Source organism: Panthera tigris, chromosome F3 (genome assembly GCF_018350195.1).
Source record: "Panthera tigris isolate Pti1 chromosome F3, P.tigris_Pti1_mat1.1, whole genome shotgun sequence".
NCBI classification, from domain to species: domain Eukaryota; kingdom Metazoa; phylum Chordata; class Mammalia; order Carnivora; family Felidae; genus Panthera; species Panthera tigris.
The window spans coordinates 67,139,547-67,165,823 of record NC_056678.1 but is presented as its reverse complement, the minus strand read 5'-3'; the positions used below and the strand labels follow the sequence as shown (position 1 = coordinate 67,165,823).

Below are 26,277 nucleotides of genomic sequence, written 5' to 3'. Positions count from 1 at the left end.
GCTAAGAGAAGATCTATTAATTTCTCCGCGCAGAAATCGATGCTCTTGTCAGGGCGGCGATCGATGCCAGCCCAGCCCGGCGGGGCCCCACCCGGCCTGGGGCCCGGCGCTGGCCGGCCGGGGTCAGGGGCCGCCGCTGGGGCCTGGGGCGCAGCTCTGGGGGGCTGCAGACCGCGCCCCCAGCCCCGCGGAGCGCACTCTGCGCGCGCGCCTCTAGCGCCACCCTGTGGTCTCCTGAAAGCGGGCCTCCCGGCTCCTTGGGGCGCTCCGGCCGTTTTGGGGCGACGCCCTCCCTCTCCTGTTTTCTTTCCCCAGGTCCTGCGTTTGGTCTTTTTGGGGTCCCTTCCCCTTTCTTCCTAGGCCTTAGGGAGTGTTTCACCTTCTTTATCCCCAAGTGACATCGTACACTCCCTCAGGGGCGCGCATCGTGAGGAGATCTGAGGCCGGGGGGCTGGCGGGGATGACCCCGACGGTAACCTTGCCCTCGCCCTGTCATCTCCCCTCCCCCTAAAGGCAGCTGCTTTAGGCTGGGAGAAATAACGGATCAACTTCCCAGCCCTCCCCCACCCCCCACCCCAGCAGACACCTCTAAGGAGTTCTCTCTGGAGCCGGGGGTCTGGGGAAAAAAGGGGGCGCCGGGTCCCCCGAAAGGGGTGGGGGCAGCCTCGGGGCTGAGGAGCCGAGGGGCGGGGGTGGAGCCGGAGGGGGCAGGGCGGGGCGGGGCGGGCCGCGGGCCCCGCCCTTTCCCGGCGGCTGGGTCTTTAACGCGGCAGGCGCACGTGTCGGGGGAGGCCCGGCGGCCGCGGCTGCGAGCGCACGGACGGCTGCCGGCGGCGCGATGCTGCGAGGCGGACGCGGGCCGCGGGGCGGGCACGGCCGGGCCGCGGGGCCGGGCAGCCTGCTGGCCTGGCTGATGCTGGCGTCCGCGGGCGCCGCACCCTGCGCGGACGTCTGCTGCCCCCACGGCCCCTCGGGGCTGCGCTGCACCCGGGCTGGGGCCCTGGAGAGCCTCCGCCGCCTGCCGGGCGCTGAGAACCTGACGGAGCTGTGAGTGTCCGGCCGGCGGGGCGGGGCGGGGCGGGGCGGGGGGGGGTGGTGGTGGGGAGCGGACGGGTGTAGCCGTAGCCCCGAGGGCGCGGACTCCCCTCGGGCCTGCCGGGCCCGGGAGGGGCGGGCGCGGCGGGAGGCTGCACCTGGCGGCGGCTCCCACCGCGGCGACCGTCTGGAGGGAGCACCGCGGTGCTCAGTGCGGCTGGGGCGAGGGGGCTGTCCGTGCACCGGGCCTGGGGGAGCCCAGCCGTGTGGAAGCGGCCTTCTGGAGATCAGACAGGAGCCCAAGCTCTGCCTCCTGGAGGTGGGAGTGGGGGGAGGGTGGCTAGCTGCGGGGAGTCCCTAGTTTCAAATCCTTACCGCCTTGTCCCCTTTCCAGGGGGAAACTAGCCCCCACCCCGTTCTGGGTCATGACCAGGCAACGCTGGGGGTTGAGCTGGTGGAGGTGGTGAGGAGCGTAGCTTGGTGAGGTGGTCCAGCTCTCCTCTCCCCATTTCCACCTTGCCGTGGCCTCACCACCCCTTGATTCCGAGGTGGAAAAGGAGACCCCTGGCCTCTCTGTCCCTGTCCTGACTCCCTTTCCACCCTCCTCCCCCTACCTGGGTCAGAAAGTCAGGGTTCTTGTTGAGACACTCTCCTCCTTTCAGGGCCCCAGACTGGCAGAAAGCTCCAGCATTCTGCAGTGCTCTGATGTCCTGCAGCACTTGGTTACAAAATACTGGAGTACTCCCTAGCAGCTGGTGAACCTATGGGGGTACTCTGTAGAAATACCTAGAGGTCCCCAAGCATCATCACATGGTGATGGCTGGAAAAGACTTGAATATCCCACGGGACTGGTGGGGCCGGCAAGACTTCTAGAAGAGGGGAGGAACTGCTAGAAAAACCCTCCTCCTGGGGCCTGGGGCTTAGAGGGCGGGTGAGGAACCCTGGCCTCAGGCAGCGACGGGTTGGAAGGCGTCCGAGGCGGGAACCGTCGTCGTCGCTGTCTGGAAGTTACTTGAGCAGCCTGTGATAATTGGCAGTGAGTTACTCCGGTATCTTGTGGTAATTAACGGGAAGGTCCTCAGTCTCTCTCTTTAATGGCCCTAGGGAGACCAGGAGGAGACGAGATGATGGCCTTGTCTTGGTCTGGGCCTAGGTCTCTGCGTGATGGGAGGGGCGCGGGATCCAGGCCGCCACCGCTGGTCCAGTCCACTCAGTGCCCTGTGCCTTCACATCGGGGCCCAGGCTGCTGAATGTCCCCTCTCGCCCCGGTTCCCTGCCAGGCCCCAAGTGGGTCCAGCCCTGGGGGTGGGGTGGGGGTAGGGGACGGGCTGGGCCGGGGACTAGGAGGTGCAGGGTGGGGAGAGGGGATGTCCCTCAGGGTGGGGCAGCGGCCTGACCCCCTGCCTCTGCCTGCATGCCCCCTCCTCCTCCCCTCCCTCGCCCGCAGAGCTAACAAGGAGATAATGGACTCGAAAAGACAGATTGATTATGAATCCAAACGAATGAGGCAGCTTTGAGTGTGCCGCCTGACAGCTTGCACACAGCCACCACCCTCCCTGGGTGCCCACAGCTCTCTATAAACCCTGTGAGCAGGGACCTACTCTCTCCTACCGTCACTGGAGATTGTCCCCTAGGCCTCAGGGGCCGGAGGGCCTGATACCTGGCTGTCCTGCTGGGGCCCCGGCTGGGGAGGGGGTCCGTTATGCTGGCTGAGCCCCGTTCCTATAAGCGAGGGAAAGTGAGAGGGTAGAGGAGGGGATTTCTGAGAACAGGCAGTGAGTCAGGGGCCCCTGGCATGTGGGAGGGGCGGGGGGGGGGGTACACTGACGTGCCACTCCAGGGCAGCTGAGTTCTCAGGAACTCCCTGGCATGCCGAGTCCAGAAGGATCCAGAAGCTGGGCAGGGCCCAGGGCGTCAGCAACCCCCAACCCCACATGCAGGGCCTTCTGTCCCGGCTCCCTATCTCGCTTTCTCTGGCGCTCTGTCCTTATCTGTCTGTCTGCCTGTCCTTATCTGTCTTTCTCCTTGCCTGTGTCTCTCTCTGCCAGTCTCTTCCTGTTTGTTTTCTCCTTTTCGGTGTCTCTGTTCCCCTCTTTGTTTTTCTGCCCCCCTCCTTGAGCCTTCCCACCACTATCTCGCCAGGTAAGCCAGCCAGTCTGTGCCTCTTCCCCTGTCACCCGTCTCCATCCTCCCGTTGCCCCTCTCCCCCTTTTTGGGTCCCTGCTGGGGCAGGCAGGAGCTCAAGGGGTCCCTGGCCAACAGCCTTGTGCCTCTGGCTTGCTCTGCTGAAAGGTGTGTGGGGGGGGTTAGGAATTGCTGCTTGAGTAGGGAGGGGCTGTGGCTTTGAGGAGGAGAGGGTGGGGCGTGTGTGTGTGTGTGTGTGTGTGTGTGTGTGTGTGTGAGCGTGCGTGTGCTGCAATGTGGGTCAGCGCACATGGTGAATGTGTGTTTGGGAACACATATGTGCATGACCACAGGGCTTCCTCTGTGCTGGGGGGGCAGTGGCTGTGGTGAGCCTAGGCCCTTGGTGGAAGCAAGAGGCAAGTGTTTCTGCGGGGACCCCCCACCTCTGACACGTGCACGACCCCCCATTTCTGACATGTGCAGGATCCCCATTTCTGACACGTGCGGGACCCCCCATATCTGAGCAATTGTGGGACCCCCATTTCTGAGCATGTGCGAGACCCCCCATTTCTGACACATACGGGACCCCCCATTTTTGAGCATGTGCGGGACACCCCATTACTGAGCATGTGTGGAACCCCCCTATTTCTGAGCATGTGTGGGACCCCCCTATTTCTGAGCATGTGTGAGACCCCCCATTTCTGACATGTGCAGGATCCCCATTTCTGAAACGTGCGGGACCCCCCCATATCTGAGCATTTGTGGGACCCCCATTTTTGAGCATGTGCGGGACCCCCCATTTCTGAGCATGTGTGAGACCCCCCATTTCTGACACATACGGGACCCCCATTTTTGAGCGTGTGTGGGACCCCCCATTTCTAAGCATGTGCGGGACCCCCCGTTTCTGACATGTGTGGGACAGGCCCTGTGCATAAAAGCAGAACACCAAGCTGAGACTGGGCTTCTGTGTGTTTAGGAATGTGAGTACATCCGTGCACGTGAGAGATATGTGCACACACATGTCCACTCGTGAGGGCGTAGGCGTGCTGACGTCACAGGCGCGTGTGTGACGTGCGTTGAGGAGGCGTGTCTCTGTGCGTATGTGTATGCCTGCGTGTGTGTGCATGGCTGTGTGTGCACGCGTGAGAGGTGAGAGGATGCACGCACGTGTGTAAGTGAGTGTGAGGTGTCTCTGCGTATACGTGTATGCATGTACCTGTGCGTGTATGTGCGTGCAGCAGGTCTGCGTGTGCCCGAGTGCATGTGTGTGCAAGTGTTCATAAGAGTGTGTGTGCACCTGCACGTGTGACTGTGGGGGAGGCGGTGGCGGCATACGGGACTTGGAGAGCTGAACCCCTGTGACTCCGCCCCCTCTCCCCACAGCTACATCGAGAACCAAGAGCGGCTGCGGCATCTGGAGCCCAGTGACCTGAGGGGCCTGGGGGAGCTGAGAGGCCTGTGAGGGGCTGCGGGTGTGGGCGTGGGTGCGGGTGTGGGCGTGGGTGCGGGCACCAGTGAGGCTGCAGGTAGGGGTGCGGGCACGGGTGCGGGCACGGGGCTCAGCAAAGGCCGCGGATTCGGAGACTCCAGGAGGAGATCAGAAAGCCCGAGGGTCAGTGGGGCCAGGGTAGCCGGGGAGGCTGTGAGGGTTTGGGGGGTCCGGTGCTGGGCACTGGGGTCTGGCGTGGGTAGCTGAGGCCCGGGGGGGCTGATCCTGCTGTCCCCGCCCCCAGCACCATCGTGAAGAGCGGGCTCCGTTTCGTGGCACCAGATGCCTTCCATTTTACTCCTCGGCTCAGTCGCCTGTGAGTGGCCCCGGGCGGGGCAGAGGGAGCGGGAGGGCCCCCAGACTTGGGCGGCTGCTGGGCTCGTGCCCCCCACCCCCCATTCTGAAGAAAGCCCCGAGCTGGTCGGGCCAGTGTCTCCCCCGTTCTCCTGGGGCTCGTCCTCACCTGCTCCAGGGAGGCGGGAGCCCCCCAGCTCCCACCCCGTGGGCTCCAAGGTCCTCGCGGTCTCTTCCCCGCGCTGCCTGCCACAGGATGCGTCCGTCTCATAGGTGCCTGCCCCGTTTTTCTTCCCGGAGTTCAGATCCACACCAGTGCGAGGGAGCAAGCGGGCGGCGGGAGCCCCTGGGGTAGCCTGGAAGCGGGGGGCGGGGGGGGGGTGTCTGGCTTTGGCTCAGGTCATGATCTCACGGTTCGTGAATCCGAGCCCCGAATCAGGCTCTCTGCTGTGGGCGCGGAGCCTGCTTTGGATCCTCGGTCTCCCGCTCCCTCTGCCCCTCCCCCACCCCTCTCTGTCACACACGCAAAAGTGATGTTCCATCCCGGACTACACACTGGGGGCTTCAGTTAAAGATGACACCTCACAATACGTGACGTCAGTGAATCTTCACGGTCAACGCGGTGAGAGGTCGTGTCGTCCCCAATTTATTTCTTTTGAGAGAGAGAGAAAGCACGAGTGGGGGAAGGGCAGAGAGAGAGAGAGAGAGAGAGAGAGAGGAGAGAGTGAGAACCCCAAGCAGGCTTCGCCAGCTCAGAGCCCGGAGGCGGGGCTCGAACTTACCGACCATGACATCATCACCTGAGCTGAAGTTGGCAGCTTAACCCACTGAGCCCCCCAGGCGCCTCTAATGTTTATTTTGACGGGGGAGGGGGAAGGGGCAGAGAGAGAGAGGAGAGAGAGGATCCTAAGCAGGCCCCGTGCAGTCAGCGCAGAGCCGACACAGGGCTCCATCCCCTGAACTGTGGGATCATGACCTGAGCTGAAACCAAGAGTCGGCCGCTCAACAAACAGCTACCCGGGGGCCCCAGGGCAGGCCCTGTAGACGAAGCCTGGCGTAAGGCACCGACCGGGGCTCCTAACGTGGCTCACGGTGTGGCCAGGAGCTGGTACCCCTCAGGGCTCACTTCTCCCTGTCTCCAGCTAGGGGCCCCGGGGCCAGGGGCCCTGAGGAGGGGAAGGGAGGGGTGGGGGGAGCTGAGGAAGGAGTCTGAGATCCTGGTCCCCATCCCCCTCCTCCTGTGGCCCGTCCCGGGCTCGTGGGTAGGGGAGCACAGATGGAGCCCCTTCCCCCAGCTGGGGCCTCAGCACTTTGCCAGCTGGGGCCAGGGTGGGGGAGAGGGGAGCGGCTGTTCCCTGGGACCCCCTCCCTGGGGTCTAGGGAGGGGGTTAAGTGGGGTTAACCCTTGCTGTCCCAGGGAGGAGAGGAGGACTCAAAGAGCCTAACCTGTCCCGACCCCGGTGCCCCTTGGATGATTCTGGTTGTTGCCCCAGGAGGGGCGGCCGGACAGCAGCTTCCTGTGGCTCCCGGGCCCCCCCCCCCCCCGCCCCAGGCCAGAGCAGGCCAGCTGGGGCTCAAGGCCACTGTCTCTATCTCACCTCCCACAGGAATCTCTCCTTTAACGCTTTGGAGTCTCTCTCCTGGAAAACCGTCCAGGGCCTGTCGCTGCAGGAGCTGTGAGTGTGGGGCTTCCAGGGGGCCGGAGCGGTGTGTGTGCGCGTGTGCGTGGGCACTCGTATCCCTGTGTGGAGGTGTGTCACTGGGTGTGTGTGGGGAGATGCGGGGCACGCTCTTTGGGGACTACGTGTTCGGCAGCAAGCTGAGACCCGAGACAGGGACTCGGCACGTGACCGTGACCCCCATCGAAGAGGCCGCAGGCCCACTGGAGGCTGGGGGCCGCGCGTGCATCTCCCCACACTGCCGGCACCCTGTGCACGCGGGCCGGCTGGGCAGCAGAGGTCTGTGTGTGGTCGGCACCTGGGGCCTGTGGGCCACCCCAGCGCCCTTCCCTCTTTGTCACCCTGCTCAGAGGCCTCGCCCGGCCTGTCATCCCAGGGAGCCCGCTGGGGCGGGGCAGTTGCGTGGAGCCCCCAGCCGGCTCCTTGACTTTCCAGATGCGATTTCTTGTGTGACGATGTCTTGTTCCTGGGTCCCCAGGAGGAGGAGCCTCTCCTCTGTCCCCGCTCCTTTCCCTGTGGACGTTCCCGCCCCTGCGCTCTGACTGCACTCCCTCTTACTGTGATACCTCCTCCTCTGTGGCTCTCCTGGCTGACACCTGCCCCGCCCTGACCCTCTCTCGGTGTCCCCGTGCCCACAGGGTCCTGTCGGGGAACCCTCTGCGCTGTTCTTGTGCCCTGCACTGGCTGCTGCGCTGGGAGGAGGAGGGCCTGGGCGGAGTTCCTGCACAGAGGCTGCAGTGTCCCGGGCAGGGGCCCCTGGCCCTCTTGTCCAACGCCAGCTGTGGTAGGTGCTGGCGGTGGAGTAAGGGGCTGGGAAGGAGCCGCATGCCCGGGGAGCGGGCACTGAGAGGGGCCTGGGGAGCGGGCACTGGCAAAAGCTGGGGGGACTGGAGGTTGGGAGGCATTGCCAGTAAGGGCTCAGGGTCGCTGAGGAGGGTGGGGGAGGAGGCATGGCGCCAGGGAGGGCCCCAAGGCCACTCCCTGCTCTGACCTCCCTCGGCCGTCCCGGGCTGCCAGGCGTGCCCGTGCTGAAGGTCCAGACGCCCAATGCCTCCGTGAACGTGGGGGACGATGTGTCGCTACAATGCCAGGTGGAGGGGCGGGGCCTGGAGCAAGCTGGCTGGATCCTCACGGAGCTGGAGGAGTCGGCCACGGTGACGGTGAGAAGCGCTGTGTGCCACCCCCGCCCCCCGTCCCTGGTCCTCCTCTTCCCCTCCTCCCAGGAGAGGCTCGGACAGGACACGGGGCCAAAGACAGGAAAAGAGAGACAGTGAGGAGGAAGCACGTAGAGCGTGAGGGATGGACAGATATGGCTTAACTCCACGGGGCCGAGGCTCATTCTGTGGGGCGGGTGCACACGTACCCTCAGGGTGGGCACTGGCCCAGCAGGGACCCCAGGCTCTGCTGGGGCCGCCAGGACTTAGGCCCCTCTCTGGCCGCAAAAGAGAAGGTCCCTGAACCCACAGACTATCCCTGCCGTGCACCTGCTTTCTGGAGAAGGAAACGAGACGAGGGAGAGAGCACAGTATTTGTGGTCCTGGCACCCAGGTGAGTCCTCAGGATCCTTCCCGTCTTTTTCTGGAGATTCTGGAAGCAGCGTCTTCTTGGGCGTGTGACGACCGTATTAGGGAAGAAGGCCCGGGTCTGGGTCCAGCTTTGTCACTAATGAGTTTTTGGACTGACTTTTGGAAAAATGCCTCAATCTGCCTGCACTTTGGTCTCCGTATCTGTCTACTGCGGAGGTGGACATGATGACCTTTGATGTCCCGCCTGCCTCTGGACACTCTGGCTGCTATCTCTGTCCTGCAGATGTGTCTTTGGGCATCTTCCCACGCCTTGCCCTTTGTCGTCAGGCTGATGATGGCAGTGTAGCCGCAGCAGGCTCAGGCCTTGTTGACAAGATCAGCAGGGGTGGACGATAGGCTGCGCCCACCCAAAACTCTGGCCCCACAAGGAGACACGCAGGGTCCGGGCCCTGGGAGGAGCCAGACCAGCGTGTTCAGTGCGGAGGCCCTCGCTTTGGGAGGGAACCATCCCCCAGAATTGCTGGAGGCCCCTGGAACAATACTGAAGGAGGAACCACCAGAGCAGGGGATCCAGGCACGGTGGGGGGACCACTAGCCACTGTGTGGCTCCTTCCCTCCCGAGAGCACAGCCCCCGAGAGTGAGCGGTGGAAGGGAACAAGGTAGAGGCAGGAGGTTGGCCGTGACCCTCTGTGGAGACACCTCTGGTCAACTGCTTTGGGAAATTCCAGGGTTTTGCTGTTTCTCTTTGGGAGACTTACATGTTTGCCACCGCTTCTGTTTTCTAGAAACTTCCTATAGAAAAGCCACACCCAACTGGGTTAAATAGAGGGCAGGGGGTGCTGGTCACCCTCAGGACACTGGGGGATCGTGGAGCAGCTCTGAGTTAGTGGGATGCCCTATGCCCAGAGTGATCTGGGGGAGATGGGACAGCAAAGGGAAGCTGGGGGCAGGGCAGGGCAGGGCTCCCCCTGGAGGAGCCTGGAACCCAGAGCTTGCACAAGAGACTGGAGGGCTCTTCTGGAGTCTTTGGGCTAATACTCCAGTGGAAACCGGGGGAAGGCTCACCTCCTCCCACACTTATTCAAAGGATTCCACATTTAGGAAATTTCCAGATAAGTGAGGGTCATCCGCTGTTTCGTGTATTTTCATCATTTTATGAAAATAGCTTTCTAGAACGTCAAAAGATCATTTTGTCTACCTCCCTAGCTTACAAAACAAGAAAACCACGGTTCAGCAAGATTAAGAATTGTCCTAAGGTCATGGAACTGGCACGTAGCCGCAGTTTCTTAGGAAGAGAATCTGAAGCTGATTCAATCTTTCGATGATGATTCAGAATCAAGTCGCTTTGCCTGTAACTTCACTCTCTGTGTTTATCTGCCAGAGTGGGTGGGGTCATGCTGCCGCTGTCCCTCCCACCTGCCGCCCTGCCATCCAAGCCGCCTCTGCGTTTCTGGCCTTCCTTGGGCTGAGACCATTAGAACTGTGTGTAAAACAAAAACGAGCAGGGTGGCGAGACCCCAGCTGGTTCGTCCAGTGAGTTGTGTCTGTTTGGCGCTTGGGCTTCTTGGCATCTATTTAGCTGCTCGGACGGTGGTTTTGGTTCAGGGTATCCCGTGCCTATTTTGAGGTTACTGGTCACGTTCTAGATGTTTCGGACCGTTAAATACACGATCCAGGACATAGTCTGCGAACGAGCTCTAAAGGAGGGGGGCCGTTCTCTGCTATATTCTCTCCTGCACCTCTTTCCTCCCCCTACGCCTTCTTCCTTTTCCATGTGGAGCCCCAGGGGCTCCCCCAAAGACCTCGGCTCCGGCCCCCTGCCTCCATACCCAAGCCTGCTGACACTTTGCCTGATTTCCCCCTCTCTTCCCTGACCCAGCAATCTGGGGCTCTGCCATCCCTGGGGCTGACCCTGGCCAATGTCACCAGTGACCTCAACAGGAAGAATGTGACATGTTGGGCGGAGAATGATGTGGGCCGGGCTGAAGTCTCCGTGCAGGTCAACGTGTCCTGTGAGTCCCAATGACGGCCCCCCACCCCCATGTCCCCTCCTTCCCTGAAGAGAGGCTGTGGGGGTGGGGGGCTGGAGGATGGGCCGGGATATGTGTCTCCACAGCTGCTCCTGCCCAGCTGTTTCCAGATTCCCATGAAAACCTGATCCTGTGGGGGAAGTCCTGGGGGCTTGTCAAGGCCGGAGGGATGGTGATGGATTTCTTTTTGGCCCCCTGCCCAAGTCTTGCTACCTGAGGCCCTTGGTGCCCGCCGCCCGGCTGTTCTCACTGCTCCCTGCTGGATCGCTTCACCGCCTGACCCTTCGTAGCCTTCGTAGTACTCTTGTCGCGCATCCTAGTCTTAAGACAAGAAATTCCCCTCCCGGCTTCTTCTGTAGGCTCGCTGCCTAATTCCCCTAGGTCTGCCAACAAATCACTTTAAACCCGGTGCGTTACATAGTTCTTTAGTTGTGATCTATGATCTAGATTTGTACATAAAACCTAGGCACTTTATTTTCTTTTTATTTAAAATTGTTTCTAAGTTTTTATTTTTTTAATTATTTATTTTGTTAGCTCTTAACACTATTTTTTTCGATACATGAAATTTATTGTCAAATTGGTTTCCATCTAAGTTTTTATTTATTTATTCTTGAGAGAGAGAGAGAGAGAGAGAGAGAGAGAGGGATCAGGGGAGGGGCAGAGAGAGGGGGAGAGAGAGAATCCCAAGCAGGCTCCCCACTGTCAGCACAGAGCCCGAGGCTGGGTCTCGCGCCCCCAAACCGTGAGATCGTGACCTGAGCCGGAACCAAGAGTCGGATGCTTAACCGACTGAGCCCCCGGGCGCCCCAAACTCAGACACTTTAAACAGCGATCACTCTTCAGCTCTTCTGAAGACACTCCCTTCCTCTCGCCATCCTTTTTCTCCGCCCCATCTGGACTTCCGTGACCCTCTTTTCCTTGCTTTTAAAAACAATTTGACACCCGTCCCGCAGCCCCGTCAAGGTGGCTTCGTCTTACCTGTCCCTGTGCGTCGCACGCGTGGAATCACCCCGCCACTATTATTGTGCGTTCTTTTGCTCAGCGGCACGTTTTCGGGCTCGTCCGTGTCGGTGGGAGTGGCTTTGGCTGCTTCGCTCCCTGCCGAGGGGGATCCCGCTGCCTGACATGTATGTGTCTGCTTTTTTTAGGTCGGGTCTCTTTCAAACCCGTATCTGTTTTCAGAAAGCTTTTTAACTAGATACGTTTTGCTTGTTTGATGTCTAGGCCCTCTCGCGGTCTTCTTAAGCTTGACTGCACTTAATTTTTCCGGATCTCTTGTCCGAGAGACACGGCGTGCTTAGTTTCCGCAGCCGGGCACCCCGCTTCTCCGGGGCCGTCGCTTGCTTACGGCCACCGCTTAAGTGCTTTAAGCCTCTGCATTTCGTGCACCTGCTGCCTGGTTGGTTGACGACTTACTGTCGCCCTTCTCCAAAATGTCCCTCCCGGGGAATTCGTTAGGGGCTGCTCACCCGTTTCCCTGAGGCCCGCCACCTGATTTCTGGCTCTGCCCGCCCCCCCCACCCCCCTCCCCGACCTGGAGGGGCCACGCTGGGCTCCCCGGCGGCTGACCTCGCCGCGCCCCTGTCTGTGGCCCGCAGTCCCGGCCAGTGTGCAGCTGCATGCCGCCGTAGAGCTGCACCACTGGTGCATCCCCTTCTCGGTGGACGGGCAGCCGGCGCCCTCCCTGCGCTGGCTCTTCAACGGCTCGGTGCTCAACGAGACGAGCTTCATCTTCACGGAGTTCCTGGAGCCGGCGGCCAACGAGACCGTGCGGCACGGCTGCCTGCGCCTCAACCAGCCCACCCACGTCAACAACGGCAACTACACGCTGCTGGCCGCCAACCCCTCTGGCCGGGCCGCCGCCTCCGTGCTGGCGGCCTTCATGGACAACCCGTTCGAGTTCAACCCCGAAGACCCCATCCCCGGTGCGAGGGCCACCCTGAACCCTGCCCCCCCTGGCTCCCCCCGGCTCCCCCTGGGTGCGGGTGTCGAGGGGGCGGGGGGGGGGGTGGGTAGGCCCTGCCCACACGCTGCTGTGATCCCGACCCCAGAAGTTGGGGTGCCGGGGCCTGGGGTTGTGGTGACAGGCTCGGTGCTGGCCTCCTTGGCCCGCCCCCCCCTCCCAGCCCAGGAGCCCCGAACCCCCCGGGGCTAGTCCACTCGCTTGGGCTGGCAGGAGAGAGGGCTCTGCCCCAGGGCATCCGTGGCTCGGCTGGAAGGGGCCACGTGCCTGTTCTCAGCAAGATCCAGCAGCGTCACCTCCCTGTCCCACCCCGCCCCGGGAAGGGATGAGTCTGGGGGAAGGGCGGGGGGTGACTCTCCACTCTCCGCCCGGCATCTGATGGCTTTCTCTCCTCCTCCCACGGCAGTCTCCTTCTCACCGGTGGGTGAGTAGCTCAGGCCGGAGGGCGGGTTCTGTCTGGTCTGAAGGCGAGGCTGGGGCAGGGGGCACGGCTGACCTGACCCCCCAGGGGTCGGCGGGGGCGGGGGGCATTGCTGCAGGAGGCACTGAGTGTGCCCACTCTCCCCTGTGTCCCCACAGACTCGAACAGCACGTCCGGAGACCCAGTGGAGAAAAAGGACGAAACCCCTTTTGGGGTGAGTGTGGGCGGGAAGCTTGCCGAGGACTTGGGGTCCGGAGTCTGGGCTAGCGGCTTGTCTGTGTGTCCTTTCTGGTCACAGCGTGGGGACCTCTACCGTGTGGCCTGAGCTCCCTCAGCCACCCTCACAGCCACGGCCTGGGGCGCCAGGGGAGTAGGGGGCAGGTCTAGGGGCCTGACTCTGGGCCCTTGCGCAGGCCGGAGAAGCCATGTGCTTTGGGGGAGCTTTGAGGCCATAGGAAGAATTCTGGGTCTGCCCCCTCCCCCGCCCCCCAGGTCTCAGTGGCCGTGGGCTTGGCCGTCTTTGCCTGCCTCCTCCTCTCCGCCTTCTTCCTTGTGCTCAACAAATGTGGACGGAGGAACAAGTTTGGGATCAACCGTGAGTGGGGGTGCCATAGCGGGCTGTCCGTCAGTCTGTGCATCAGTCTGTCCTGCGGGCTCTGTCCTCTGTGTGGGGGGCCCGCGGGCAGGTAGAGTGCTCGGGGGTGTGTCGGGGTGTTTGGGCGCCTGGCTGCAGGGCTCGTGGGTGTGAGTGAGTGTGAGTGAGCGTGTCGGGGCCGGGGCTGGGGCAGTGTCAGAGGCAGCAGCTGCTAATTGGTGGCTGGACTGTAGTCAAACACTAAGTGGGTCTGGGAGGTCTGAGCTCTGTAGGGGGGTGGCGGGGGAGTTCTCTGGTGGCCCACGGGGCCTGGGGTTGGACAGGAGCCAGACGGAGAGAGGCCGCGGTGCCCCCCCCCCGCCCCGCCCCGCCTTCCCCTGCCGGCCGACTTGCTCCTCCGCTCCTCCAGTCCTCCCCTGCAAGTGGGGGGGTGGGGTTGCCTGGTGTCCTGCACCTGCCGGGGGCCAGGGCGGGCACCTGGGCTGTGACCCCTCCACATGGCTATGTCTCTTCCCCAGGCACAGCTGTGCTGGCTCCAGAGGACGGACTGGCCATGTCCCTGCATTTCATGACATTAGGTGGCAGCTCCTTGTCCCCCACTGAGGGCAAAGGCTCTGGGCTCCAAGGCCACATCATTGAGAACCCACAATACTTCAGTGATGCCTGTGAGCGGCTATCCTGGGTCAAGGGTGGGGGGGACCTGGGTGTGCGTGCACGTGTGTGTGTGTGTGTGTGAAAGCCCCGGTAGCGTCTCCTTTGCCCACCCCAGGCCCGAACGGGCCTCCCCCCCCCCATCTGCCCCCACCCCCGTCCACACCACGGCATGGGGCTTGGTGAGCACGTGGAGGCTCCCGGCAGCCCCCAGCCACCCCCTTGGCTGGCACTTCGCCCCCGCTCCCAGAGGCTGGGGCTCCCGTGCGTGATCCCTCGAGCTTCTCTGCAGGTGTTCACCACATCAAGCGCAGGGACATCGTGCTCAAGTGGGAGCTGGGCGAGGGCGCCTTCGGGAAGGTCTTCCTGGCCGAATGCTACAACCTGCTGCCCGAGCAGGACAAGATGCTGGTGGCCGTCAAGGTGAGACCCGATGCTGGTGGCCGTCAAGGTGAGACCCCGTGGGTGACGCACCGCTGGCCGGGCCACCTCCCGCAGGAGCACCAGCGTTCCCTGACGTGAGCTGGGGCTGCGGGGGGGCGGGGGGGGGGTGCTGCACTCAGTGCCGCCCCGCCGTCCAGGCGCTGAAGGAGGTGTCCGAGAGCGCCAGGCAGGACTTCCAGCGGGAGGCCCAGCTGCTCACCGTGCTCCAGCACCAGCACATCGTGCGCTTCTTCGGGGTCTGCACCGAGGGCCGCCCGCTGCTCATGGTCTTTGAGTACATGCGCCACGGCGACCTCAACCGCTTCCTCCGGTACGAGTGCCCGCCCCCCGCCCCCCGCGCTGGCCCCTGGCCCTGAGCCCCTCATCCCTTCCCTACGCGCGCATCCCTGAGTCGAGAGGCGGCGCCAAGAAGTAGCGGGAAGGCACGGCTGCCTCCCCGGGGAGCTCTAGGGCAGATGTGTGAACGCCGGAGGCGGCGTGCGCAGAGGACAGGGTGGCGGCAGTCGGGAAGGTGACACTAGCAGGAGTCGGGAGCTGTACCTCAGGGGAGGTGGCTTTGCAGAGAGTGGTATGCATTTGTGAGCGGCGGAGTGGCCCGAGGCGGAGTGGCCGGTGGCGGAGTGGCCGTGGCAGAGTGGCCCGAGGCAGAGTGGCCGTGGCGGAGTGGCCCAAGGCGGAGTGGCCGTGGAGGAGTGGCCCGAGGCAGAGTGGCCGTGGCGGAGTGGCCCGAGGCGGAGTGGCCCGTGGGGGTGTGGCCGGTGGCGGAGTGGCCGTGGCGGAGTGGCCGGTGGCGGAGTGGCCGTGGCGGAGTGGCCCGTGGCGGAGTGGCCGTGGAGGAGTGGCCCGAGGCAGAGTGGCCGTAGAGGAGTGGCCCGAGGCAGAGTGGCCGTGGAGGAGTGGCCGGTGGCGGAGTGGCCGGTGGCGGAGTGGCCCGTGGGGGCGTGGCCGGTGGAGGAGTGGCCCGTGGCGGAGTGGCCCGAGGCGGAGTGGCCGTGGAGGAGTGGCCCGTGGGGGCGTGGCCGGTGGCGGAGTGGCCGTGGCGGAATTGCCGGTGGCGGAGTGGCCCGTGGCGGAGTGGCCGTGGAGGAGTGGCCGGTGGCGGAGTGGCCCGTGGGGGCGTGGCCGGTGGCGGAGTGGCGTGTGGCGGAGTGGCTGGTGGCGGAGTGGCCGGTGGCGGAGTGGCCCGAGGCGGAGTGGCCTGTGGCGCAGTGGCCCGTGGCGCAGTGGCGCGCAGAAGCCGGGCCCCCAGGAGGTGGGGTTTAGAGAGTTACAGCAACAGTAACAAACGCTTGTCAGGCGCTTGCTGAGCTCCAGGCTCCATGATCTATGCTCACTTCCTAAGCGAGTCACTTTCACTAAGTGACTAAGTCACTTTCACTAGGGCTGCGTGTGTTTGTACACATCTGTGTAATAACATAAGTAGACTTTTATTCTTCATGCTCTCCGAGAGCATGTGGCAATTTACACTTGGAGGGAGTTACTAGAAATTCACTTCTTTTGCTTTGGGCAGAACAACTCCGATGCGTTTATTGACGTGTGCCGACAGTTTTAAGAACTTCAGGAAAGGTGCCCATTTCACAGATGAGGCTTAAGTGACTTGCCCCAGGGCACGAAGGTGGTCAGCGGCCCAGGGGAGAGTATGACCCCAGGTAGAGCCGTGTCTCAAGCCCTGACTGTGATGGTCACATGTTCCCTCTGCTGAGTCCCTCTTGCATGAGAGTCCCCCTTCTGCAGGACGGGACATTGTCAGGTGTGAGGGAGGAAGGGGGAGGGCCAGGGCTGGATCAGCTGTGACCTGGTAGTTTTCTTCTCTGACCTCAGTTTCCCTGCCACTAAGTGGGACAAGAGCGGGGTGGGGGGACTGTGATTGCGGATAAGAAAGCATTTTGTGGCTGTCCAGTTAATGGTCGTGATTTGGTCTCCAGACGCCCCCTTGGGAGTGAGGTGTACAGAATTCAGTTGGGAGAGACCTCAGGGTCTAAGCTTAATGCCCTGCAGGAGGAGGACGCAGTGGAGGCTGGGGAGCAGGAGGGAGGGCCCGATGTTGAGTGTGGGTGGATGGGCTGAGCGGAACTGGAGTCCACAGCAGGGCTTCCCCTTGCCCACCGCCCCGGTGTGGGCTCCGTGCTGAGTGCTGGTGATGCTGCTATCTGGGGCCCGGGCTGTGGGAGAAGCGGCTCTCGTGGCTGCATGGAACACGGAGAACCAAAGGAGGGGACCATGAAAGCTTCTGATAAGTCTGGAAGACATTCCCTAGGAGGGCCATCTGTTCCTTCTCACCTCAGGGCCTTTGCACTCACAGCTCCCTCTGCCTGGCACTTGGGGTCTCCCTCCCAGCCACTTCACCTCTGTCTCTGACCCTTTTGAATGGCTTAGTCACCTCTGTTCCTCAGGGTTCGAGTCTCACTTTAAATGTCTCTTCCTCCAGGAAGTCTTCCCTGACTTCTTCCATCTCCGGCCCGAGTGCCCATCAGGTGCCCCCCACACTGCACTGCGGTGACCCCTTTATCTGTACCCTCCTCTCCACCTGAGCTCTGGTGCTTGGCACACTGGAGGTGTTTAACAGGCTTTGGAAGAAACGAAGAAATAAGTGGACCAGGAGAAAGTTGGCCAGTAGGAAGGGGCGGTGCTGACAAAGCCCTGGGCTCAGGCAGGGGTCACAAGGCGTATCTGGGGGATGGGGCTGAGTGGTCTGGACTGGTCTGGCCTGGTGGTGGCCGTGTGGGAGGTGGAGGGCGTCCTGGAAACCTCGGGAAGGAAGGAGGACCCCACAGGAGGCTGGATGTTGAGGGCGAAGGTGAGAGGGGCAGGAGGACCCCCAGGTTTCAGGCTCGGAGGCTGGGGAGGGAGGTTCCCTTCACGGAGGAAGGCGCAGACTTGGCGGATGATGCTAAGCATCTACAGGACCGAGTGGGAGGTGCCCGTGAGCGAGAGATGCAGGGGCCAGCGGGCAGGTGGATGCTGGGCTCAGCGTTCAAGGGGGCTGCCTGGGGGTGGGGCACGAATGTGGGAAGTGTGGGCAGCGGTGAGGGCTCTGGAGGGGGGCACACCCGGCGGGCCCATCCCAGCCCCTCCAGACAGCCGCCTCCCTGTTCTTCCCTTCCTCCATTCTCCTGAGTCCCCTCCCCGCTTCCACCCCAGCTCCCCAGGCTCCCCAGCCTCCGCCTCCTGGGGGCTCTCCCCCCCCAGCCCGCCGCTCTCCCTCACTCTCTGGCAGGTCCCACGGGCCCGACGCCAAGTTGCTGGCTGGCAGGGAGGACGTGGCTCCGGGCCCCCTGGGCCTGTCCCAGCTGCTGGCCGTGGCTAGCCAGGTCGCTGCCGGGATGGTGTACCTGGCGGGTCTGCACTTTGTGCATCGGGACCTGGCCACGCGCAACTGTCTGGTGGGTCAGGGGCTGGTGGTCAAGATCGGCGACTTCGGCATGAGCAGGGACATCTACAGCACCGACTATTACCGAGTAAGGGTCTTTGGTCCCGGCCTGGGCCGCACCGGCACTGCAGACCCCCCCCCCCGGGGGGCTCCTCGACCCCAGGAGGGTGGTGTGGGGGCCCAGGCTGCCGGCTCGGGACTTGAACCCCCCTCCTCGGCTCTCTGCTCTCCCGGACAGACGGAAAAGACACCGTGGGTTCTTCCCTCTTAGCGCGGGCCCAGAGCCGCTTCCACGGGCGGGCGGGAGCGGGATGCGCGGGAGCAGCGGGTCCCCCCCCCCCCCAGCAGTGACACGGTGCCGCCCGCAGGTGGGGGGCCGCACCATGCTCCCCATCCGCTGGATGCCCCCCGAGAGCATCCTCTACCGCAAGTTCACCACCGAGAGCGACGTGTGGAGCTTCGGCGTGGTGCTCTGGGAGATCTTCACCTACGGCAAACAGCCCTGGTACCAGCTCTCCAACACCGAGGTCAGCCCCGCCCGCCCCCCCCCCCCAGCCCTGCCCCTCCTGTCCCCTTCTGCCCCCATCCAGCGTCCCCGCAGCTCTGGGCCTCCTCCCCCCAGCCCCTCCCCCCCAGCATTCTTCCCACTCACCGTCCTAGCCCAGGCCCAGCTGGCTCCTGGGGGAGCCCCAAAGCACTTTACAGACGGAGCCCAGACCCCCATCCCTAGCTGCACGTTACAGACCTCGCAGGCATTGTCAGGGTGGAAGGGAGAGGCCCGGGAGGCGGAGCACAGCACCAGAGGGCCTGAGGCCGCAGCAGGAAGGCCGGAGGTCAGACTGCAGGAAGGACAGGCCTGGCGCTCCGTCTGCCCTCGGGGCCCCAGGTGTTCTGTCTCCTGGAGCAGCCCCCCCTCCCCCTCCTTGGCTCGCAGCTGTCAGTTTCCATTTCTCCTGCTAATGCAGTCTGCTCCCTGGAGGCCGGTGGGGTGGGGGAGAGGGTTATAGATTTTAATTTTCTCAAGCACTGAGAGAAGGAATGGAATTAGTGCTGCCCATAACCCAAGGCCTCTAATGGGGAGGGAGGGGAGAAGGGGGGAAGAGGCTCCAGGCCCCTTCGCCCACCTCCCTCCCACCATCTCTCCGTCCCTGGATCCCTTCGCTGCTCTGACAGTCCTTCCAGGAGTCTAACTTTGGTCTCTCCTGCTGCCGTTTCAAACTTTCGGAGGAGCTAGGTCCCCACAGAATGGTGCCTACAGAAGAGAAAAGGGAGTGGGGTCGCCCTGTGCCTTAAATTGCAAACCCTTTTCGAGGCCGTTACCTGCAATCCTGCTCTCTTTTCTTTTTGCCCCCTGGAGCTGAGAGGTGGGGGGCCCTTCCCCCCCCCCCCCATTCAGCCCTCAGCCCTGGGCCGGTGGATTTGTCAAATGTCGGGGCCCCTCCCCTTCCTCACGTCACCTGGCAGGTCTTCTGAGGGTCTGATTCCAGCCCTTCTGGAAGCTCCTACCCCCAGAGTCTACCTAGCCTGAATCCTTCCCACTGCTCAGTGTCCCGGTGGTTCACCACATCCTTTTAGAAGATTAGTAGCCCAGAGGCCCAGACCTGTGTGTGGCCTGCCGGGAGAGCCTCCGGGGGGTGGCGCTCCAGCACCGCGTGCCCTCTTCTCTCTCCCCCGCCTCGGTGTCCCCAGGCGATCGAGTGCATCACGCAGGGGCGCGAGCTGGAGCGGCCCCGGGCCTGCCCACCGGAGGTCTACGCCATCATGCGGGGCTGCTGGCAGCGGGAGCCACAGCAACGCCACAGCATCAAGGAGGTGCACGCCCGGCTGCAGGCCCTGGCCCAGGCGCCTCCTGTCTACTTGGACGTCCTGGGCTAGGGGGCCACCCAGGGGCCGGGCAGCCGGAATCCCGGGCCTGCCATCAGTCACCCCTGCAGTTCCCAGCAGCCCCTGGGGTGATCTCAGCATCTAACTCACCCTCAGCATGCCGGAGGGGACAAGTGGGGTCTGGGAGCACAGGATGTCCCTGCTTCTCTGGGCAGGTTCCGTCATGGCAATTATATTTATTACCCCTTGGCCGCGTGTCTCTCGCCAGTTCTTGGGATGACGTCACTCCGGGAGAGGGGTATCGAGACTCAGGCAGGGGATGAGCCTCCCCTCTCTAGTTGCCCTCCGCGGTGGCCCTAGTCCATGCGGCTGTCACCTCCAGCTGTGGCAGCCTCCTAGTCTTGTGACCGTTGTGTTCACCTGGTGGAGAGGCAGCCTCAGGGCAGGCTTTCTAGAACTTCAGAGCCGACTCGTCCGTCTCCGCGCTTCGTGTTCGCGAAGGCTGAGCCTGCAGCGCGAGGCGGAAGTTAGATGTCACGGCGGACCGGGCAGGAGTATCCGTGGGGTGGGTCCGCCTGGTACTGGTGTGGGCAGAACAGGGCGGGCACATGATAGGACCAGTGGATGAGAGAGAGAGTGAGCTTGAGCGTGCGTGCGTGTGCGTGCATGTGTGCGTGCGCGTGCATGTGTGCGCGCGTGCGCACGTGGCGAGGCCGGGGAAGGAGGGTGGTGGGGGAGGCAGGACGCCATGTGCCTTCCGCTCTGTCACTCTTCCGGGCTCTAAGTGCTTGGAGATCAGCATCTGGAGGCCAGGGACTGGGCAAGGTGTCTGTTTCGGAAGGATAGAGACGTCTCCCTGTGCCATTCTGCCTAAGGAGGAGGTAGGGTCTCCTTTCCCCTCTGCCCCTCGGAACAGCACTTGGCTTTACTGAGTGGCCCCAGGCTTCTGGAGGCTTCGAGGCTGGCCGAGATCCCCTCAGGACCTGGGCCCTGCCCCCATCTTCATCACATGGAGCCCTGGAGGAGCAGTGCCCGCCCCCCGCCCCTCCCCCCCCAACCTCCTGCTTCCCGCCCCATCACTTCCAATCACCTGCTCAGCTCCCACAATAACCCACACTCCCCAAGGCTCCTCAGGGCTAATGTCGCGGCTGTCTCATGTCCTTGGGTGCCCAGCTCCCCCCACACAGTGATTCAATCTGGGCCTTATCACCCCTAGGCCTAGCCCGATGGTGTCTGCCTCTTGTCCAGGCTGGTTAGTGCTAATGGAGGTCTGACCCAGGGCTGCAGGCTGATTGATGGGGGCGGGGGTGGGGGTTGGTCCCTGAGGGCCAAGTTCACAGGCCCTGCTCTCCTGACCTGGGAGGAGTGAGGCGGTACTACACCACCCGGCAAGGCAGGGCTTACAGCAGGTGCGGTAAGGGGGCGGGTGGCAATGTGGCGGGAGAGACGGGGTCGGGGATCACATCCAACAGGTAGGCCAGGGACAGGTGCCTGGAGAGAGACCAGGACAGGATCTACAGACTCGGAGACATGCAAAGACTGCAGAGGGACGTATGAGAACAGAGGGGAGAGACAGAGAGACACCCAGAGAGACAGAGGGACACCGATGGAGAGACAGGGTGCAGGTGCAAGCTGGAAACAGACACAGGTGAGACACGCAACTGAATCAGAGAATGTCCTGGAGAACAGCATGGGGTCTTGGGACGCTTTCTGTCTCACCTGCGCCCCCATCCTCCCCACCTCCCCTGCCCCTGGAGCCCCAGTTCAGGGCTGAGGAGGGGGTGGGGCAGTGCCAGCCTGGGAGACCCCAGAGGTAGGGCCATAGGGGGCCTCCCGCATGAGCAGGATTTGGGCCATCGCTGAAGCAGAGGGGATGGAGGTCAGGCAGTAGAAGGGACCTGCCAGGGTGTGTGGGGGGCATTTCCAAGGTCAAGGGCATCGGGACATCAGAAGCTCTTAAAACCACAGCTGGAAAAGCTGGGCAGGTGAGGTAAGGTGAGGGGTTCTGGGAACAGGTTAGGACCTGGAGGGGAATATTCCGGGAGAGTGTGGGACAGAGGACTGGAGATAGCTTTTCATTGATCCAGAAGGGGAGCTGAAGCCAGTCGTCGGGACCTGGCCCTGGACGGTGAGGAGGGGGCTTGTACCCACATTGCCAGTTTCACGGCCTAAGAGCCCCCCCACTGGCTCCTCTTTGCTCCCACACAGATGAGCACACACACACACACACACGGCCCCGCCCCCTCTCTCTAGCTGTTGGATTCCATCGTCAGTAATGGTGCCCCCTCCACCCCAGTGAGGCCCACGCCCCGCCCTGTTAATTACCTCCTGCGGGTGCCAAGTCCATTAGCTGCCCCCCCCCCCCCCCGCCCTACACACCAGGGGCTGAGCACCAGCTGAGGCGGATGCCAGCAGGGGGAATCAATGGAATGGGACCCCGAGGACCCCGCGGGGAGCTGGGACAGGGACAGCAACCTGGGGCTGTGGGGGTCAGACATCTGGGGCCCCTAGACCTACTGTGAGCCCCTCCCACCACCCCTCCCTCTCAGAAAAAGGCTGTGTCCGCTGCAAGACAGAGGCTGAGAAATGGTGGTGGGCTTGCTCTGCGAGAACATTGAGAAAAGCACCCAGAACTTTCCTCTAAAGGAAGCTTCTGCCAGCCTCCGCTCTCGGCTCTGGAGAGAGGGAGTCAGCGATACAGAAGCCAGTGGAGGTCCCCCGGGGCCACCCCAGTGTGGGGATGGGCTCTCCAAAGAGCCCAGGGATCCAAGCCGTCCGACCCCCTCCGCCTCCCGAGGCAGCCTCGGCCTCCTTCTTGCACTGCCCCTCGGGGGGCCGGATTCCTGACAGGAGACAGGGGAATGGGCATCTGTTCGGGTTTCCAGGGACTGTGTGGGCAGAGGGCCGGGGCAGCCTGGGTGGAAGATGTCCTGACCCATGCCCCTGTGAACCCCCAAGTTAAGAGAGACCCTAGAGAGAACCCCAGACTCCATAGGCCCTGGGCTCTCTAAGTGCCAGCTGGAGAGAGCCCGTCTTGCCAAATTCCTAAGGTGGCCTTGCACAGGCTGTCCAGTGAGGGCGGGGGTGACAGTCCTGGGAGGAGCCAGGACCCAGGAGTCGCGACTTCCAGGCCACTGCCAGGCCCCAGGGATGCTCCAGGCATCAGCTCTCACAGACTCCAGGGCTAAAATGGACCATCTGAGCAGCTCGGGCTCTGGGGCTGTGGGAAGAGAGGGATCCGGAGCCGGGAGAGGCGGAGAGAAGACAAAGCCGGGGCTGCAGGGGGGCCCACAGAGAGGCAAAGAGGGGCAGGGGTGCGCCACCGAGCGGGGCAGACACGCACGTGCGCTGCGCGGAGACAAGGGCGGAGAGCCCGAGAGGCAGGGCACAGCCCAAGGGCTGCGTGCTGTCCTCTGAGCCCCATCTCCCAGCAAGCGCTTGGACCAAGAAGCTCTGCAGCCCACCCCCCTGCTTAACTGGGTCCCTTCCTCCTCTTCCAGGCCGAGGCTCCCTGGAGGTTAAGCGCGCAGACCAGCTTCTGCATCCATGGGCTGTGTGATGTTGAGCAAGTTACTCAACCTTGCTGTGCCTCAGGGTCCTCCGCTGCAGAATGGGGATGATAATAGCACTAACCTCACGAGGTTGTTTGCAGGTTGAGGCAAGTCTTCTGTGTGAGTCCCTCCCAGCGGGGACTGGCCTGCGGATGCCTGGGCACAAGGTTGCTGGCTTTATTACCCTTTTTCTCTCCTCTGTCTTTGTGGGCGTCATCCTCCTCCCCCTTCTCCCCCTCCTCCTCCTCTCCATCCCTGGTCTGTGGGGACGGGGCAGCACAGGCCGGCAGGGCCGCGTTTTGTGGGAACAGTGATCACAGAAGGGAAGCTCTTGGCTGATGGCCACCAGCCCCCCAGCTGCAGCTGCTCTGGGAGGGCACTTCCCCGGAGGTGGGACGTGTGAGGTGGGGAAGGGGCTTCTTCCTCCCTCTGAAGCCCCGCAGACTGCAGGTCCCTGAGCTGCCCAACAGCCTCGTGGGGGAAGAGCCTCCCCTGCGGGGAGGGAAGGGCCAGAGCAACCCCCACTGGCTGACCTTCCCCCCCCCTCCCCCGGCAACTCCAGTCCCCTGATTTTCCCCAGTGGGACCTCCGTTCCCTGCTCACCTCCTCCAGGCAGCCCTCAGGGATTAGACATGGACCTTGGCACCCCTGTAGGGTGCTTTTTTTTTTTTTTTAACGTTTATTTATTTTTGAGACAGAGAGAGACAGAGCATGAACAGGGGAGGGGCAGAGAGAGAGAGGGAGACACAGAATCTGAAACATGTAGGGTGCTTCTGAGGTCACAAGTCCTCGCAGACTCGAGTCAGGTCTCCCGTGTATCCATTTAGGTGTTCGAAACGTGCTTTGGCGGCTTTCTATCCCGTATCCCCGTGGCCTCCCATTCGCGGGCGTCGGGAAGTCCTTCTTGCTGTCTGCCCTCCCGCTTCCCACCTGGATCTGAAGGGGTTACTCAGCTCCAGGCCTGCCCCCGGCGGATCCCAGCTGCCTGGGCCTGTGGTCAGAGCTAATGTAGGCAAGAGTCGGAGGACGAGAGGGGGGAAAGTTATTAGCGTCTTCATCATCTTCGTCTTTGAGGGGTATCGATTGTCGGGGCTCCAGGCTCATTTGGTTATGAGGGGGCTCACGGGGGTGTTGGGAGGGGCTCACGGAGCCTCCACCCCTTATCCTTGAGGGGGAGCTGGGCGGCGCCTTCTCAGAGGGAGACGTGGAGAGACACGGTGTGGGACCCAAAGGCGGCGGGGAGGAGAGGGCCCAGGGGGGTTTGAGCTTCCAGCCCGGCGAGGGGCCGACTGGGGGGGTGCGGGCTGGGTTTCAGTTCACCGCACTTTGCTTTAAAGTGTGTGTGCGGCTGTGACGCAGAGCGAGGGGGAGGGGGGGGGAGAGGAAGGAAGGAGAGAGGAGAAGAGAGAGAGAAGGCGGGGGGAGAGGGAGAGAGAGGGGGAGGGAGGGGAGGGCCCAGGTGAAATGGAGAGATTCAAGATGGCGGCCCAAGGGCGAGAAGGCAGGGCTCCCTCCTCCTGAGTCTCAAGTTCAAGTCCAGGCCACTCACGGTCCCATCACGAAGGCAGAGCCTCTTTCCCCAACACGGACGTGCCCCTGTCGGCAGCCTCCCTTGTCCTGGGAAGCGCACGTTCCCGGTGGGCTCTGTGGGTGCTGGGTGCTGGGTGCTGCCACACAGGCGATGCCATCGTCGCGTTGTCACTTCTCCCCAGTGTGCCTGCTTGTGTTTGCACGTGACAGTCTCTGTGAGGAGGTCTGTGTGAGCCTGGCTCTCTGTGCAGATCCCTGTTCCCAAGGTGAGATCAGAAAGGGGAAGGGGATGGGGGGTCCGGGCCCCCTTGTCCCGGGAGGCCCCTCTTCCACCTGCAGGGGTGGGGCTGGCGCTCGGGTTGCATCCGAGGGGCGAGGGCCTCCGCGAGGGGGCGCGGGCTGTGGGGGTGCTGGCGGTGGTATGACATACTCTCCCTCCCTCCTTCCTCAGGGTTCCTTCCTTCCTCTCTGCTCTCTGCCTTCAGAAGCACAGAGGAGGGGTAGGGGTGGCTTCTTGGGCAGGGGGTCAGACTCATTCCTTTTGCCCCAGAGGAGCTGGCTTCCCCTCTGCTGGGCTGGGAGAGGAGGTAATTAATGACAGGGAGGCCAGGAGGGGAGAGCATTCAGGGCTAATGTTGGTATTAATCAGGAGCTGGTCCCCAGTGAGGGATAGGATTCCTATGGGGCAGTGTGCGTGTGTGTGTGTGTGTGTGTTTGCACACACATGCATTCGTACTGGGGAGTGAGGGGCTGTGGGGGACCAGGGGCTCCCGGCTCATCCCGTCAGCCTGCCCCCTCTCCCCCCTTACCCTTGTTTTGCTGGAAGTCCCTCCTGCTGTCTGTCCTCCAACCTCCTGCTGCCAGGCTGAAGGATGGCCCGGATCCCTCCCCAAGCCCTCGCGGGCCCTGACTGCAGGCCGGTGCATTAGGTGATTCCCGAGGCTGCCGGCCCTGCTAATTGCCTCCCATACTCCTCTCATCACCAGGCCCCCCCACAGACTCCATTAGCCCCCCCTCTCTCCCCTGATAGCCCCTAAATCAGCCCCAATTATTCACAGGAGGGGGTCTGGGCTGAGCTGTGATTACAGTGGAGGGCTGAGGGATGGGAACCAGCGGGCAGGGCTGGGGGGGGGGGCAGGGGTGGGGGCTGTGGGCAGATTCAGGCCAGGACCACTGGGGGCAGGGAGGGGACGCCAGGCTGGAAGGCAGGCAGTTGGGGCTATGGTTCCTTTTCCAGGGTCCCCCATCCACACCCGGAGACCCGGGAGGGCGAGGGAGGGGGCAGGTGGGCCCCTGACTGGGACCATCCTGGCCAGGGTCTCCGAATCACTGCCAGGCACCTGGACAGGCTCGGTGAGCAGCAAGGAGGCTCTGTCCCTTGAGGCTCCCCCTGCCGGCTCCCCTGCCCTACCCAGGCTGCAAGCCTCCCCCCACCTCCCCGCAGTGGGCTGCAGGGGGGTGGAGGCCACTCCCTCCCTCGTCTGTAGGGCCTGACATGCCGGGGGCGTGCGGGGCGTCAGGCCTGAGGGCGGCGCTGTGTGCTCAGGACCCCAGCCCGAGGCTCAGCTGGTGGCGGGTCTCTCGGCCCTCCCCAATGCCTCCAAGGCGGCCCCCTCTGGGAACCGCCCCCCCGCCCCCCTCCCCCCCGCCAGGCAGCCTTCCCATCCTGGAGGGAAGAGGCACCCACACGCTGCCCCCGGCTGGGCTCCCCGGGTTCTGAGCCACCACCGCCGCCCCCGGGGTCAGTGCA

The 26,277-nt window shown here is 63.3% G+C and overlaps 1 protein-coding gene across 1 annotated transcript; it reads left to right on the top strand.

Annotated features, from left to right (window-relative positions):
- Positions 1–838: 838 nt before the first annotated feature.
- NTRK1 (neurotrophic receptor tyrosine kinase 1) lies at positions 839–19,686 on the top strand. The gene is made up of 17 exons (XM_042976291.1): positions 839–1,047; positions 4,543–4,617; positions 4,893–4,964; positions 6,550–6,618; positions 7,260–7,405; positions 7,639–7,781; positions 10,028–10,160; positions 11,777–12,103; positions 12,548–12,565; positions 12,721–12,776; positions 13,055–13,157; positions 13,676–13,822; positions 14,101–14,231; positions 14,390–14,562; positions 17,470–17,710; positions 17,991–18,149; positions 19,312–19,686. Exons 1-17 carry the CDS (start codon positions 839–841, stop codon positions 19,495–19,497), a joined length of 2,388 nt encoding a protein of 795 aa, XP_042832225.1. The 3' UTR covers positions 19,498–19,686.
- Positions 19,687–26,277: the final 6,591 nt, after the last annotated feature.

Excerpts from the sequence above, each read along its gene's own strand:
- NTRK1 (XM_042976291.1), top strand. The coding sequence starts at position 839 with ATGCTGCGAGGCGGACGCGGGCCGCGGGGCGGGCACGGCCGGGCCGCG. Across the intron at positions 4,618-4,892 it reads CTGGGGGAGCTGAGAGGCCT|CACCATCGTGAAGAGCGGGC; the intron begins GTGAGGGGCTGC and ends CCCCGCCCCCAG. Across the intron at positions 13,158-13,675 it reads GAACAAGTTTGGGATCAACC|GCACAGCTGTGCTGGCTCCA; the intron begins GTGAGTGGGGGT and ends TCTCTTCCCCAG.